The 15,285-nt window shown below is 41.0% G+C and overlaps 1 protein-coding gene across 2 annotated transcripts in view; it reads left to right on the top strand.

Moving 5' to 3' along the window:
- LOC137503052 (farnesol dehydrogenase-like) overlaps nt 1-13,833 on the top strand; it is a 15,782-nt gene extending 1,949 nt beyond the window's left edge. Inside the window, exons 1-6 of one of the 2 annotated variants that reach the window (XM_068230459.1) lie at nt 1,714-1,908; nt 4,074-4,290; nt 5,786-5,915; nt 8,056-8,185; nt 13,445-13,591; nt 13,678-13,833. In XM_068230459.1, coding sequence (XP_068086560.1) covers nt 1,777-1,908; nt 4,074-4,290; nt 5,786-5,915; nt 8,056-8,185; nt 13,445-13,591; nt 13,678-13,719 — 798 coding nt within the window. In that variant the 5' untranslated portion in view covers nt 1,714-1,776 and the 3' untranslated portion in view covers nt 13,720-13,833. Of the gene's footprint in view, nt 1-1,713; nt 1,909-4,073; nt 4,291-5,785; nt 5,916-8,055; nt 8,186-13,444; nt 13,592-13,677 lie in introns of those variants that run through there. The other variant, XM_068230460.1, reaches the window with a different exon arrangement.
- The last annotated feature ends 1,452 nt before the right edge of the window (nt 13,834-15,285 follow it).

Genomic DNA, 15,285 nt, shown 5'->3' with positions numbered 1-15,285 from the left:
TATTATGCTGAGCAGGGGCCTTGCGGGGGGGATGGGAATATTGGAAGGGATAGACAAGGAAGAGGGAAGGAAGTGGCCGTGGCCTTAGGTTAGGTATCATCCCGGCATTTGCCTGGAGGAGAAGTGGGAAACCACGGAAAACCACTTCCAGGATGGCTGAGGTGGGAATCGAACCTACCTCTACTCAGTTGACGTCCCGAGGCTGAGTAGACCCCGTTCCAGCCCTCGTACCACTTTTCAAACTTCGTTGGAGAGCCGGGAATTGAACCTGGGCGTCCTGGGGTGGCAGCTAATCACACTAACCACTACACCACAGAGGCGGACTAATGTATTTTTACAGTATTTTAAGTTAAAATGTTATCGTTATATAGAAAAATTTTTCAGACTGACTAACACTATTCATTTAAATTGTAAATAAATAGAGCCCGCCTCTGTGGTATAGTGGTTAGTATCATTAGCTGTCATCACCGGAGGCGAGGGTTCGAATCCCGGCTCTGACACGAAATTTGAAAAGTGGTACGAGGGCTGGAACAGGGTCCACTCAGCCTCGGAAGGTCAATTGAGCGGAGGGGGTTCGATTCCCACCTCAGCCATGCTCAAAGTGGTTTTCCGTGGTTCCCCACTTCTCCAGGCAATTGCCACCTACCTTAAGGCCACGGCCGCTTCCTACCCATTTCCTTTTCCATCCGTTCCAATCTTTCCATCAGCCATAAGGCCCCTGTTGAGAATGGCAGGTCAGGTCGCCTGGGCGAAGTACTGGTCATCTTCCATACTTGTATCCCTCGATCAAAAGTCCGAGGGAAAAAGCAACCTTGGAGGGTAAACAGATTAAGAAAGAAAGAAAGAAAGAAAGAAAGAAAGAAAGGCATTTTAGTGATGTTTATAAAATACATTCTGAAACATTCACTCGAATGGATTTATTGAAGTCTAATGAGGGGTTTCATGATGATATTAAAGGAAAATAACCGATGTCACACTAGACAGTAAAAAAGACTTTAACTAACACGTTAGTAGGTAAAGGTTTATCATCCCTGCCCTAAGTCTTATGGCGACGATGGGCGATGGGATAGGAAAGGGTTAGGATGGGGAAGAAACCGATCGTAGCCTTATAAAAGATATAACCTGGTGTGAAACCGAAAACTATCTTCAGGGCTGCTGACAGTGGGGTTCGAACCCACTATCTCCAAAATGCAAGCTGACAACTACGTGACCCAAACCACACAGACAGTCACTCGGTCTTTCTTATAGTGTATCGAACTGTATCTCATTTCGTTCTGTACAATGCATTATTATTGGAGACTACACTTTTAAGGGAGGTATTGGTCCACCTTTGAATGCTAATAGTTATCCACTAAATTTCAATGGAATTCACAATTTTATTAATTTATGTGGTACATGTTCCGTCCTCCTTCGAGGACATCCTCTGTTACAATTGATAGCATGTCGTAGTTAAAAATCCAATTCACAAAAGGTGAACATATGGAGATGAAAATAAATGAAAGAGCACATAACATTTTAAGAAGGAGAAAAACAGTCTATGTCTTGACACTCGCCATTCTGGCCTCCCATCATTGAAAACAACATGCGTGTCCTTTGGAACGTCGTTGGGTGTACTTGGAAATACTATATCGAGTACCTTTATCTTAATGACGATGATATGGCAGCTTCATCGTCTAGGCGGGGCTGATAAAACGGCTGGTTATCTGCATCTCGCTACTAGTATCCCTGCTATCTGCAACTGTTTTTCGGCGAGGTTTCTGCTTTGTAGTGTAGAAGATGGAACGTTGGACAGGACGTGTTGCTGTAGTCACTGGAGCAAGTTCCGGTATAGGAGCAGCTATAGCGTATCACCTTCAGGATCATGGTCTTCACGTCGTAGCGCTGGCGAGGAGACAGGAGAAAGTGCAGGTAAGTACAGTGCAGGAGGCCTTGGGCACTGTTACATCATTCCAGCGTAAAAAAGAGCTACTCATCTCAGGGTGATAGAAAGGATATCCTAGTCTAGGAAAGACTAGAGGCGAATAAATAAACCAATAAACAAACATATAAGCAAACGAAGAAATAAGCAAAAAAGAACAAATAAACAAACAAAAAATCAATAAATAAAAACAAACAAATAGCCAAATAAACAAACAAATAAAAACTAATAAGCAAATAAAAAACAAACGAACAAGAACAAACAAAAGTCAAGGATATAAGCAAACAAATCGCATTAATAAAAACTAAACAAACAAATTACCAATTAAAAAATTAACAACAACGAACAAATTAACAAGTAATAAAAAATAAACATATAATACAATCTGTATAAAAAGCAAGAAAATAAATCATTAAACAAATATAAGTAAATAGAAACAAATACTTAACTAAGTAATAAACAAGTAAACAAACGAACGCAAAATCGTTCACTTGGAAACCCTTAAAATTTTCTATTAACCTGTTCTGTATTATCCCTTCAGATATCCACATTTCCTTCCTGCCTTCCTTTATTCCTTGAACTCACTGATTGCCATTCGTATTCCTGTGAGCATATAAAAAAATTGTTATGTGAGTCTCTTGTCGTCCATCCTCATTACGTGGCCAAGAAGTTTTAATCTCGTCATTCGTATTGTATTCGACATGTTTTCGCTTTCTTCGCTCTTATAAAGATCTTCGCCCTCGTGTACTTAAACTCTCCTTTTTCTGATTATAATGGTCCACAAATTTTTCTTAGAATCTTTCTTTTCATTTTTTCCATCTTTTCAATTTCTCCTGATTACTCGTATATGGTGAACATGCATTTCGTAAAATAGATATTTTCTGGTTTTATTACAGTATTGTAATATCTAATTTTATTTGACAGCTTCTTGTAGTTATCCTCAGACAGTTGGTACGCTTGTTTCATTTCTTTGCGCTCTTGATTTGTTGGCTTCCTTTGTCTAGTCCACTAATTTGCAATTAAGTACTTCATTTTGCCAAATTTGTCGATTATTCGTATCCATTTCTTAACACTTTTAGCCAACAATAACAATTCCATTCATTTTACGTTAGCGATGCCTTTAATTTTGCTTCGATTACTTTCATGTTTCTCCGGAGCTCTTGGTTTGTAAGCATATTTAATAGTACGAAATTTCAAATTGATCCGACGCGTGATTCCTGAGAAAATGATACACAACTTCCAAATTTTCAAGTTTGGAGAATACTTAGGTTTAAGTTTCAGTTTTTCGATGTTTTCTTAGCCTACTAAAACATTCCAGGGCCATATTCATCATCCTCCACCTCATTTCTACGTTTATCTTGTTTTCTTTCGATTTATTTCTTGTCAATGAGCAAAAGACTCCCCTGACAGTTTCTTCCTGGTATGAAACCCACTGCTCGTAACACCAGCGTCCTTGCCAGAGTCCCATCATTGCCAGTAATTACTGCAACTTTCATTTTAATATTCAATGTCTGTAGCCCCACAAAAATAGATTTTGGAACTCGTTCCCAGATGCATTCGGACTGTAAGTCTCTGCGTGCAAGTAGGAGTTCAGGACGCTCATCACAAAGAGTTACTAGTAAAGATTCCAATATAAGTACAATATTCTGGAATTCATTCGGTTATGTTATAAGACGCAGTAAATATCATAAAATAGGAAATACTGGTTGAACAATACTGCAGAGTCGGCAGCTGGTTGCTCGGAACAGATTACAGTGGTAACTTCATTATAAACAGAACAGAATTTGAACAGAATTTCTTTACCCAGTGTAGTACAAAATATGTATGTTAAATATGAAAAATGGGCCTAAGCCCAGGGTTTAACACAACTTTCAAACATCCCGTAAACAACCATTATCTCCAATAAGATGTATATAGAAATAATCCTGAAATTCCGTATATTTTTCACTAAATACGAAAATGCACTATTTTGATATTTTAAATGAAAAGCTTCCTTTTCCCTTTTAAAACACATTTCATGAAATACGGATCTAAAAATCCTATTAAAAAAAAACTGTGATAGTAAACGTCTGAGAAGAAAAATGATGGTAGGCTTTGTGGCCAGTAGTTTTGCATATAAATCCTCACTGCAATATTACGATATATTCTGTTTCAGGAGGCTGTGTCTAACGCTAGGGAGGGAGCCAAGACTCGTAACCGCTGCAACCGCTACCACCCCAGTAAAGTGCCTGCAGGCAAGTTGTATCCTCGAAAATGTGATGTTCAGAAGGAAGAAGATATACTGGCTACATTCAAATGGGTGGCCGAAACACTCGGGAGAGTAGACATACTGGTGAATAATGCTGGAGTGTTCGGAGAAGCATCAGTAGCAGGTGAGTTTTATGGTAATGAAGGGTCAGCGATAACGGACTATAATAGTGAACTCGGGGCTGGGCGCAAAGGGTGAAACACACCCATTCAGACATCCGTGGCCTTCACGAACTTGGATACCCCACGGCGCCCAACTCATGAATTTCCGGAGACTGTTTCCTTCTTGAAACATGATGAGTTTGCTATCTCATCATGAATCATCATCATCATCATCATCATCATCATCACTGACGCGACAGCCCTTTGTGTGGCTTGGCCTTCTGAAGAAGGTTTCCCTATTCTTTTCTGTTAAGGGGGGAGACCCAGCTTAACAAAGGAAAAACTAGGTTAATATTCATTCGATTGTTAAATATGCTACAATTGTTGTTGACAATTGCTGCACATATCCCAGTATTGGCATGCTTCCTGGCAACCAGAAGCAACTACAATAATGTCAGAATTTTAATAATTTTAATATTTTAAAATAAAATGTTCAAAATTTCCCGCCTTTTCCCTTATAAATACCAAGTTTATAAGAGTTTTCATATTTTTCCTTTTTTAAAGTGTGTATCAAACTTCCAGCTACAAAATGAACCTCAATCATTAACATAGACTGTGATTTGGATATTTTGTCACGTTTTTATTCCGTGCACCAGAAAATATTTATAGTTTTTTAAATAAAAATGTTATATAAAATCTAATTTAAATCCTATTGATCTGAACGAGGTACAGATTGTAGTACATCACTATGGGAGGAAACTCTGAAAAATTCATAATTATCCGTGAAGCAGTAAGAGGGTTATGAAGGAAACCGTGATATATTGTTAAAAAGGCAGGAAATTTTGAACATTTTATTTGAAAATGTTATAATTAGAATTTTGAGATTATTGAAGTTGCTTCTGATTGCTCTGAAGCATGCCAATCCTGGGATATGTGCAGCAATTGTCAACAACAATTGTAGCATATTTAACATTCGAATGAATATTGGCCTATTTTTCCCCGTGTTAAGCTAGGTCTTCCCTCTTAAGTGCAGAGTCCCTCCAATTCTTGATTTCAATTATCTTTACATCCTCTCTCATCCCTTCTTCCCACCTTAACGTTGGCCTTCCAACTTTCCTGATTCCTTCTGGCACTGCATTAAATATCTTCTTTATCATTCTATCATTAGCACGTAGCACATGTCCTGCCTACACCAACCTTCTGATCTTTATGTAGTTAGCAATGTTTGGTTCTTTATATAAATTATACAATTCATGGTCATAACTTCTTCTCCAGACATCGTTTTCTTCCACTGGCCAGAAGATTTGCATCAAAATCCTTCTTTCAAATATACCGAGCTGTCTTTCATCAGATTTTGAGAGTGTGCAGGTCTCAGCACCATATGTTAATACAGGCTTTACTAAAATTTTATACATTAGGATTTTCGTTTTCCTGAACAGCAGCTTAGACTTCAGATGTTTTGGATTTAAGACGTCTTGTATAACTCCTAACCTTATATTTGCTCATATGTCTCAACAGAATGCCCTACAGAAGAATGGACTCGTATCCTCGATACCAACGTCTTGGGACTGAGCATTTGTACCCGGGAAGCTGTGAAAATCATGAGATCAAAAGGAGTGAATGATGGTCATATTGTACATATCAATGGGTAAGTAAATAATAATAATAATAATAATAATAATAATAATAATAATAATAATAATAACACCATTGGGTATTTGGAATCAAAAACAAATTGGCAAATATTATCAAATAAACTAAAGGGGACGACCACCAAGGTGAAGTTCATGGAGAATTGTTGCAATCGTTTAAAATGAAGACAGGCGTCCTAGAAAATGTTGTAAGAATTCGGAACTCAGAACTTGAACGTCAAAGGATAAGCCCAATGCCTAGGAAGAAATTAACGAGGTTTAAAGTCAACCAGGTGGTCATGTACTCGTAAGGTATGGATGGATTTCCAGACAATGTTACCTAGCAACCGTGCTGGCTATGTCTTATGGCTGGTGTTCATCTGAAATCAGCAGCCGTTGATGGATGTCCATGACTGACAGACATAATTAGGTCATTTCATTTTCGCAAAGGGAAAAATGTTTATTGTGGTTTCTTTTTTTTTTTTTACTTTTGCTGTCATTCGCTCATTTTGTTTACCGACGAGGTCAAGTCTGGAAGAGATGGAATCATAAATTTGCATAACACACAAACGTAGGCAGTTGAAAATCCTCATTGTACCGTTGTCGCTAAATCATCATCAGCACTTTGGATGCAATATGTGTTCAGTTGATCGCCCGAAGCATGCTACCCTGACGACTGAACGGACCAGCATATTAGACCTTCTTTAGGGACAATTTGCCTGTACTACTGGAATATTTGCCACTAACAGTTCGCCGTACCATGTGGTCCATACACACCAGTCCACTTCAGTTTGCATGTACGCCGGTGCTTGGACAAGAACTTCCCACGACAGTGGATCGGGCATCGGTGGACTGTGCAATAGCCTGCCTGGTCTACTGGACTTCTATCAGTGGGTCCACAGTAAAAATGTGGTGCACACTATTCCAGTTAACGGCATCAATGAACTGGAATAGCGTATCAATAACGCCTGCGCAGCTGTTCGGCAGGGACTTCGCCAGTCCATGTTGAGAGTGTTCATGGAGGACACTTTAAGCATCTTCTGTGATGTGGCTAGTATTTAGATACACCCTGTAGTAATCATGAGGATGTCGCTTCTTTCTGTCTGTAGCGTGTATATTGAGGAGTTTCCCCCATCTTAGAAGCTCTGCAGTTTGCACTCGATGACGAAAGAGGCAACCATTCTCGTTCGTACCGACTCGTTAAGTTCTCTGCAGTCTATCGCGCCTGTTTCGCACAACACTCACTGGTGCAGCAGATTCATGACTTTCTAGACAGGTTGTGTTATGCTGGTACCAGAATCACTTTCATTTGGCTCAAAAGCCACATTGCGATTGGGGGAAATGAACTTACGGATGAAGCTGCAAAAGAAGCGGTAATTTTCCCACGTAGACCTGCCATTGTACCAGCTGCGGATATTTGTTCTCAGCTACAGTGAACCGTCTTGGCGTCCTGAGAATCGGAATGGCCATCTATCCGAACTTCCATCCAGCTGGGAGCAATTAAAAAGACAACTGCCGTGTGGCGGTCTTCTTTCCGACCTTTACGGAGGGATACCGTAGTTTTATGTAGGCTGAGAATAGGTCATGGAATATCTACACATTCCTCATTGTGTTCTTGTGATGCCGACTTTACCGTGACCTACATTCTCACAGAGTGTGCCGATCTCTCTGACTTAAGACCGAACCTCCTCGGGCTGCAGCAGACACTCGACCTCTCAGACACGACGATAACGAGAATACTGTTAATCTCGTCATTCGTTTTATGTGTGAAAGTCGATTAATCAAGGGCAAATACATTTTAAGTGTTCAGTTACTCAGGGAACTTACTCTGGGAACTTACGTTTCCTTTCGATGCGCTTGTGACCTTTTTGCCATAATACCTAATACTTTAGTTTTATTTTTAAATTCATTTTCAAATTCCTCTGTTCAATACGCTACATACATTTATTTTAATTAATGTTCCCCTTTAATTTGTTCAGAGATGATGATTAACCATTTGTACTTCCTCTTACAACAAGAATCACAGCCACCACTTATAGGGGATGTTTCTTCCATTCTACCTTCTCTTTACACAGTAACCACCACAGCAAGCACTCCTAACTAAAGGCAAACTTCACCTCCGAATTTTGTATGTTCTTATCTACGTTTTCTTTTCAGCATTTTTGGTCATGGGCCTCCTCCATCTAGCCAAGCCGCCATGGCCGCGGCGTCCAAACACGCCGTCAGGGCGCTCACAGAAGGTCTGAGGAAGGACTTCGTTGAACACAAGGAAAACATCAAGATTACGGTAAGTTTTGACACCCCTGGACGGCTGATGCATGGTTAGTCCAAAAAGAATGTGACAGACTACTCCTGCAAAATCTTGCGTGTTTTATCTCTGAATTCATTCATGTCGTATAGGCCATGTTTGGACCACGTCACTTCAACTGTCTACTTCTGACCTTGATGTCTACCCAGTACTACCGCATAAGTTCGCGGTGTCGTTCATTCATCTCATGTGCCCATGCCTTTCCTGTTTTTAACTTTGGTTTGTCTCGCAAATCGTGGAATGCTTGAAGTTTCCTTTTAAGTTCTATACGGTTCTGCATGTCATTACGAGTGATTCCCATTTCTTCAAGGTCTCTATCAACCTCAATGAACCAAGCCCCTTTAGTTTTCTTCTGCTGAAAGAGGGCAATGATGTGGTTGGTCAGTCTTGTTCCGTGCATTCGTGTCACTTGGCCATAAAAGATAATTCTTTCTTTCCGGATGGTATCGGTAATCTTCTCTCCGTGGGTGTATAGTTCGTCGTTATGCCATCTTTTGTACTCACCATTGTCCTTGACGGGACCTAAGATCTTTCTCAAAATCTTCCTTTCTTTAGCCTCCAGTTTCTCGAGCAGGCCTCTTTCGTTCATTGAAAGGCATCCTGAAGCGTATAAGACCTCTGGATGGATGACACATCTAGTAAAGCCTCAGCTTTGCTTTGAAAGATATGGACCTTTTATTGTAGACGCCCTTGGTTAAATGGTATGTCATCTCCATTTTGTTCATCCGTAATGTAAAGGCATATTTCTGTGACAAGTTCGGTGATATCAGTTCTCCCAGATACTTGAACTTATCTACTCGTATAATTTTGTCCTCTCCCACTGTGGGCACTCTGGGTGCCAGCTTGATATTAGTTACAAATTTTGCTTTCTCAAAGGAGATCTGGAGGCCTGCCTTCGCTGCTTGTGTTTTAAGCTGAAAAATCTGTTTCATAGCTGTGTTTAAGGACTCGGAAAAAATTCAAGATCGTCTGCAAGGGCTAGGCAATCAACATCAACATTTTGGCTTTTGAACCCTAGACTAACTCCGATTTGAATTTCTTGATCATTCAGTTCTCTATGCCACTCCCGGATGACTTTTTCATGGACACAGTTGAAGATTAGAGGTGATATGATAGTCCATCTCTTCGCCTAACACTGTCTTCATTTCAAAGGCGTCTGTAATCTCTCCCCGGAACGTCACCTTCGAAGTGGTGTTGGTCAATGTTTGTTGAATTATTGTTCAGGCTTTGTTGTCTAGGCAAAATTCCTTTTAAATTCCCATCAGGGAGGTGCGATCTATCGAGTCATGCGCCTTCTTAAAAAATCTATGAACGTTACAACAAATTCTTTATTTCTGAGATTCAAATATAAAAGATGGTATTTGAGGTTCAAGAACGCCCTTTCCTGAAACCTCCCTGATATTCACCGATTTGTGGGTCTAATTGCTCTTCTGCCCTCGTTTGAAAGGCTTTCAGAATCTTGTATGTTATCAGCAGGAGATAGATACCACGGTAGTTGTTCACGTCTGTTTTATCACTTTTCTTATGAAGGAGGTGAATCAATGCTGAAGTCCTGCCATTCGGAAGATCTCTGTTTCCCAATTCTCGCAGATAATTTCTATTACTTTATCCAGACTTTTGTCATCTGCATACTTCCAAAGTTCAGCAATTATAGAATCCTCGCCTGGTGCCTGTTATCCTGAAGTGGCTCAGGCGGCAGCGCGCCGGCCTCTCGCTGCTGGATTCCGTTGTTCAAATCCCGGTCACTCCATGTGAGATTTATGGTAGACAAAGTGAAAGGGGCAGGTTTTTCTCCGGGTACTCCGTTTTTTCCTGTCATCTTTCATTGCAGCAACACTCTCCAATATCATTTCAATCCAATTGTCAGTCATTTATATTTGCCCCAGCGGAGTGCGACAAGCTTCGGCAGCTGGCACAATTCCCATCCTCGCCGCTAGATGAGCGCTTCATTCATTCCATTCCTGACCCGGTAATGTGACTGGAAACAGGCTGTGGATTTTCATTCATTCTCATTTCTTCTTTCGTTTGTGGCGACGAATTGGGATGAATCCGCACAACGTTTTCAAAAGGAAATGTGGAATTTGGAGCTTCACAGTTCAAAAGGGATGCAAAATAATTTTCCAGAATCTGGCGATTGCCCTTATCATTGTGAGCCATTTTACCGTTGAGGATTCTGAATTGTAGGCTTGAAGGGTTGTATTTGTTGAGATTCCTCTTAAAGGTTCTATAGAAGTTTCGTGTATTGGTCTTCTAGAAGTCTTGTTCAATTTGTACTAACTGCATCTTGTCAAGCATACGTTTAACCCCACGGATGGTTTTTGGAGCATGTTTTCTGGCGTTGAGGAATTTTGTGCTGTTAGTATCGTTCTCATTAGAGTTCCATCTCTGCCAAGCTTTCACTGTTCCAACATGCATATTTCCTTGGTTTTGACAGTAAAATAGTCTTCATTGCTGTTCCCAGTTCTCTGAATTCGGAGATTCAAGATTTTGTGTGAATTCTCGGGTGGACTTCAGCGTCTCTATATCAAATCTATCAGTCTTTTTCACCTGTGTCTTTCTGGAGTTTATTGGAAGCAGTTGCTATTTTTTTACTAGGGGGCTTTACGTCGCACCGACACAGATAGGTCTTATGGCGACGATGGGATAGGAAAGGCCTAGGAGTTGGAAGGAAGCGGCCGTGGCCTTAATTAAGGTACAGCCCCAGCATTTGCCTGGTGTGAAAATGGGAAACCACGGAAAACCATCTTCAGGGCTGCCGATAGTGGGATTCGAACCTACTATCTCCCGGATGCAAGCTCTACGCCTCTACGCGCACGGCCAGCTCGCCCGGTTGGAAGCAGTAGAACTTTAATCATTGTGAGATAGTGATCTGAGTGTAGGTTGGCATTTCTCAGAACTTCGATATTCTGACATCATTCCGGGTGATGGCAATATGACCAATTTGAAATACTCCAAGATTGGTATTAGGTGATGTCCAAGTCTTCTGTTTCCTTTGTAAGTGTTTGAAGACTGTTCATTTCAAGACTACTAGATCGAATGCCCTACACAGCTCCATAAGTCTCTGTACATTGCGATTTGTTCTCCTACGAAGTGGGTAACTTCCAACAATGTTTTGCAATTTCTTTTCTTTGCCAAGCTGGGGACTGAAATCCTCAACCAGGATGATAGTGTGCTTGTCTGGAACTTTAGAGTTGATATCTTGTAGCTCTTCCCAAAACTTGTCTCTTCTTTCCGGATCCTTCTTATTTGGCTGGTTGGTGTGTGCGTGGACATTCACAATGGTGTACATTTTGTTTGTGCATTGGAAGGAAAGAGTAGAGACTCGACTATACGGGAACTGAAGTACGTGATGGAATTCAGAATCTTCTTGCTGACGACAAATCCCATCCCGAAATTATGGATAGTTTTCACGACACGTTTGGCAGTTTTCCCTTTGAAAATCCTATAACCCTATGATTCGAACGCATGTTCATCAGTGAAGGTGTTTCTTGAATGTTTGATTTCTAAAGGTTTAATTTATTATTAATTTATTACGAAGACCAATGTAATTTGGCGGGAAGGTCATCTGTGTTAAATAGTCTCATTATATAAGGGCCGTTCATAAAGAAACGATCCGGAGGTTATAAAATGAACGCCTGTACCGTTATTTCAAAAGTATTGCCCAGCACTCTTGAGCCACTAATGCTACTGGCACACAAAACGGTGAATGGCCGTCTCGTAAAATTCCTGGGGCTGCGTTGTGAACCAGTTCCTAACGTATTGCTTGACGTCTGTGTCCGAGGTAAATAGCTTGCCCCTCAGAGCCTTCTTTAGCTCACATTGGATGTTTTGGGTGGCGGCGACCGTGCATGCTTCCACTGGAGACTTTGCCGTTTTGTCTCGTGTTTGAAGTGAAGACACCATGTCTCGTCTCAAGCGACCACTCGTGACAGGAACTCATCCTCTTTCTTGGCATAGCGCAGAAGATGTTCAAAAGAGAGTTCCATTCGATAAGCTTCCTGTGCTGGTTGAATACTGTGAGGCTCCCATTGGGCGCACGTTTAGCGAAATTTCAGTCTGTCCTTAATGATGGCGTGAACACACCCGACGCTCACTCTGACCTCTGCGGCAATGGCTGTTACCGTACCTCGCCCGTCTTACACAATGAGTGCATCCACCTACTGGACAATGGCATCGGTAAAACGGTGAGGCGTTCAAGACAGTGCATCATCGGCCAACAACATGCGGTCTTCCCTGAATTGCTTGGCCCTTCCAACGGACGTGCAGTGTTCTCCGTACATTTGCGCCATTCTTCGATGAATTATCGTTCTCTTCACACCTCCTGCTGTCAGGAAGTGATCTACACCCCTTTGATATTCATTTGAAGACTCATTATCTCTGTTCAGCACGACTGGGTGCAGTGGACGATCAACGTATGTGCGTGCTGGCTCTGTCGTCACGTGGTGTGCACCCGTGTCCCTCTAGCGGTGAGTTTAGGACCTCAGCGCTCTTATAAGGACCTCGCCTTCCTTCATAGGCAATTGCATTACGATCCTTTCATCAGTTTTCATTTTATAGTCACATGCTCATTTCTTTATGAATGGCCCTCAGGTATCATTTTTATTTATTTTAAGTACTGGTAGTGTCTGTTATTGCTGACACACTTATAACAAGTACCAAATTGACAGTGGAGCATGATCACAGCCATTTTCACGTCATCTCTTGCTTTAGATTGTAAAGGTTGTAAAAAGAGATGGTGTTTAAATCCCTGCTGAGAACCCATTTAGAGTATGGTTCCAGGATTACTTGATTTAAGAACTAGAACTAGAAAATATCGGAAGGGATAGCAGCACCATTTATTCATGGTGATTTCCGACAAAAGATAGTGTTGCGAAAATATTGCGAACTTTGGGACGGGAAGATTTGGGATTAAGGAGATCAGCTTGTCAACTAAGCGGTAGGTTCTAAGCTGTCAGAGGAGAAATTGCATGGGTTGAAGTTAGTGGACGAATATGCTTGAGTTCACAACATGAAGTTGGAATTCAAGAGAACAAATTGTGGTAAATATTCGTTCTTAGGAAGAATTAGGGATTGGAATGTTTTCCCCAAAGAGAGGCTTGATACATTTCCAACTTCTCTGAAATGACTTAAGAAAATTCTTCGTTAAATTTGGTGGGCGACATCCCTAAATGTATATCAGTCAGTGATGACAGATATATACATCTCCTCTCAACGAATTTTCACTTCTTTTGATTGCAGAGTGTGAGCCCAGGAGTAGTGAATACAGATATTTTTAACACTTCTCCCAGAATCGACGCAAATACGTATTATAGCCTTCCGAAACTGAACTCTGAAGATGTCGCCGACGCAGTCATCTACGCCATCTCGACGCCTCCTCATGTCCAGGTACTAAGATTTATTTTTAGAAACCTGACAATATTTTTATGAGCAGAGAATGTGACAGTGATGCTAATCTGCCATTTCTGTTACAGATCCATGAAATCATTATCAAGCCCGTTGGAGAACTATTCTAACATACCAGAGTCCCCGGTGGAATACAGTTCGTCTTATGAGAGACACTGAATGGAATTCTGTAGCCTAAAGATTCACGTAAATAAATACATTGAGAATGTACCATCCATTCTATCATTCATTTCCACTGTACTGTTTCAGTATTGTTGAAGATAGGCCACCTCGTGGCTATGATGTTTAAGGCGTCAAGTCTCTCGCACCGTGGTTAGCGGTTCGAATGCCGCCGGTGAAAAAAAGGTGTCAAAATTCCTGCTTGTAGAATCGCATTACTATAAATATGCATTTCAACAAATGAATATAAAATGTATATAGATGAATTTATTTTCATATATCGACTCGTTTTGAGAGACATCTGTATGGAATTTGGAGTCAACGAGTGTAGGATTCAATGCAATTAAAGAGGAGAAACTGATTTAGGGCCTATGAAATTACACGAATGAAATAATCACTTCTCTAGAGTACGAAGAGATGAGGCACCTTTGGCAAAAGAGCTTTCTGAATCTCTCTCTTCGGTAGATAGTGGGTTCGAACCCCCCTGTCAGCAGCCCTGAAGATGGTTTCCTATTTTCACACCAGACTTCATTCACACGCCTAGCCCTTTCCTGTGCCATCGTCTCCATAAAGCCTCTCAGTGTCGGAGCGACGTAAAGCAATTTGTAAAGGAAATGTCTCTCAGTCAAGATCATCCATCAATACTTCACTTCACAGCCTGCATGTTTGCTAGGTAACATCCCGTCACACCTTTTGTGTCGTTAAATTCAGATTAACCCAGCCATGAGGCATATTTATGAAAAAAATGGACTGGACAAGGAAGCACTTAGGGAAGGAATATGCAAACCTGAAATAGCCTGCCAAACGTTACGCACGATCTACAACAAGAAATCCCTTTCCCAAAACATTAAGATACGTCACTATGAAACAGTTCTGATGCAAGTAGTTATGTATGTAGCCCAAACCCTATCTCTAAATGCCAATAAAACACTCCTCGAAGAACTGGAGAGAAAGACCACAGAATCATTAAAGGTTTCATGGGATCCAATTACAAGACTGGCATGCACCAGGAAGGATCCAGCAAAGAAGACCTCCAGCAAGATATATCGCACGCTGCCCTCGTTTCATCATTGCACCAAGATGTTCGCTTTTTCTTATCTTTATACACAGCTATTCCTAGACATTCCATTACTGTTTCTATTACAACATTGCTGTATGCCACCCATTCTATGTCTATATACTGATCCTGCTGGCTATCTATAATTTTGAACTTTTCACTAATCATATCTACGTATTTCCTCGCCCGAGGGATTCTCTCCTCTTATTCGTTAGCAGACTGATTTCACTTTCTCTATCCTAGGCCTAGGGATACTTACTTCACTACAGTTCAGACAGTGGTATGTAATAAAATGTCCCCGGTATACCCGCATATTCCTAACATACTGTAATAATGAGGTAGGAGAGGGCGAACCCCCATGTCGGCTCAAGGCTTAACGCGTCCATCCGACGAACAAAGCATCATCATCATCATCATCATCATCAACAACAACAACAACAACAACAACAACAGTGTCGTA

The sequence above is a fragment of the Anabrus simplex genome, chromosome X (genome assembly GCF_040414725.1).
Source record: "Anabrus simplex isolate iqAnaSimp1 chromosome X, ASM4041472v1, whole genome shotgun sequence".
NCBI classification, from domain to species: domain Eukaryota; kingdom Metazoa; phylum Arthropoda; class Insecta; order Orthoptera; family Tettigoniidae; genus Anabrus; species Anabrus simplex.
The sequence above is the reverse complement of the archived record's forward strand: the minus strand, read 5'-3'. Positions and strand labels throughout refer to the sequence as shown.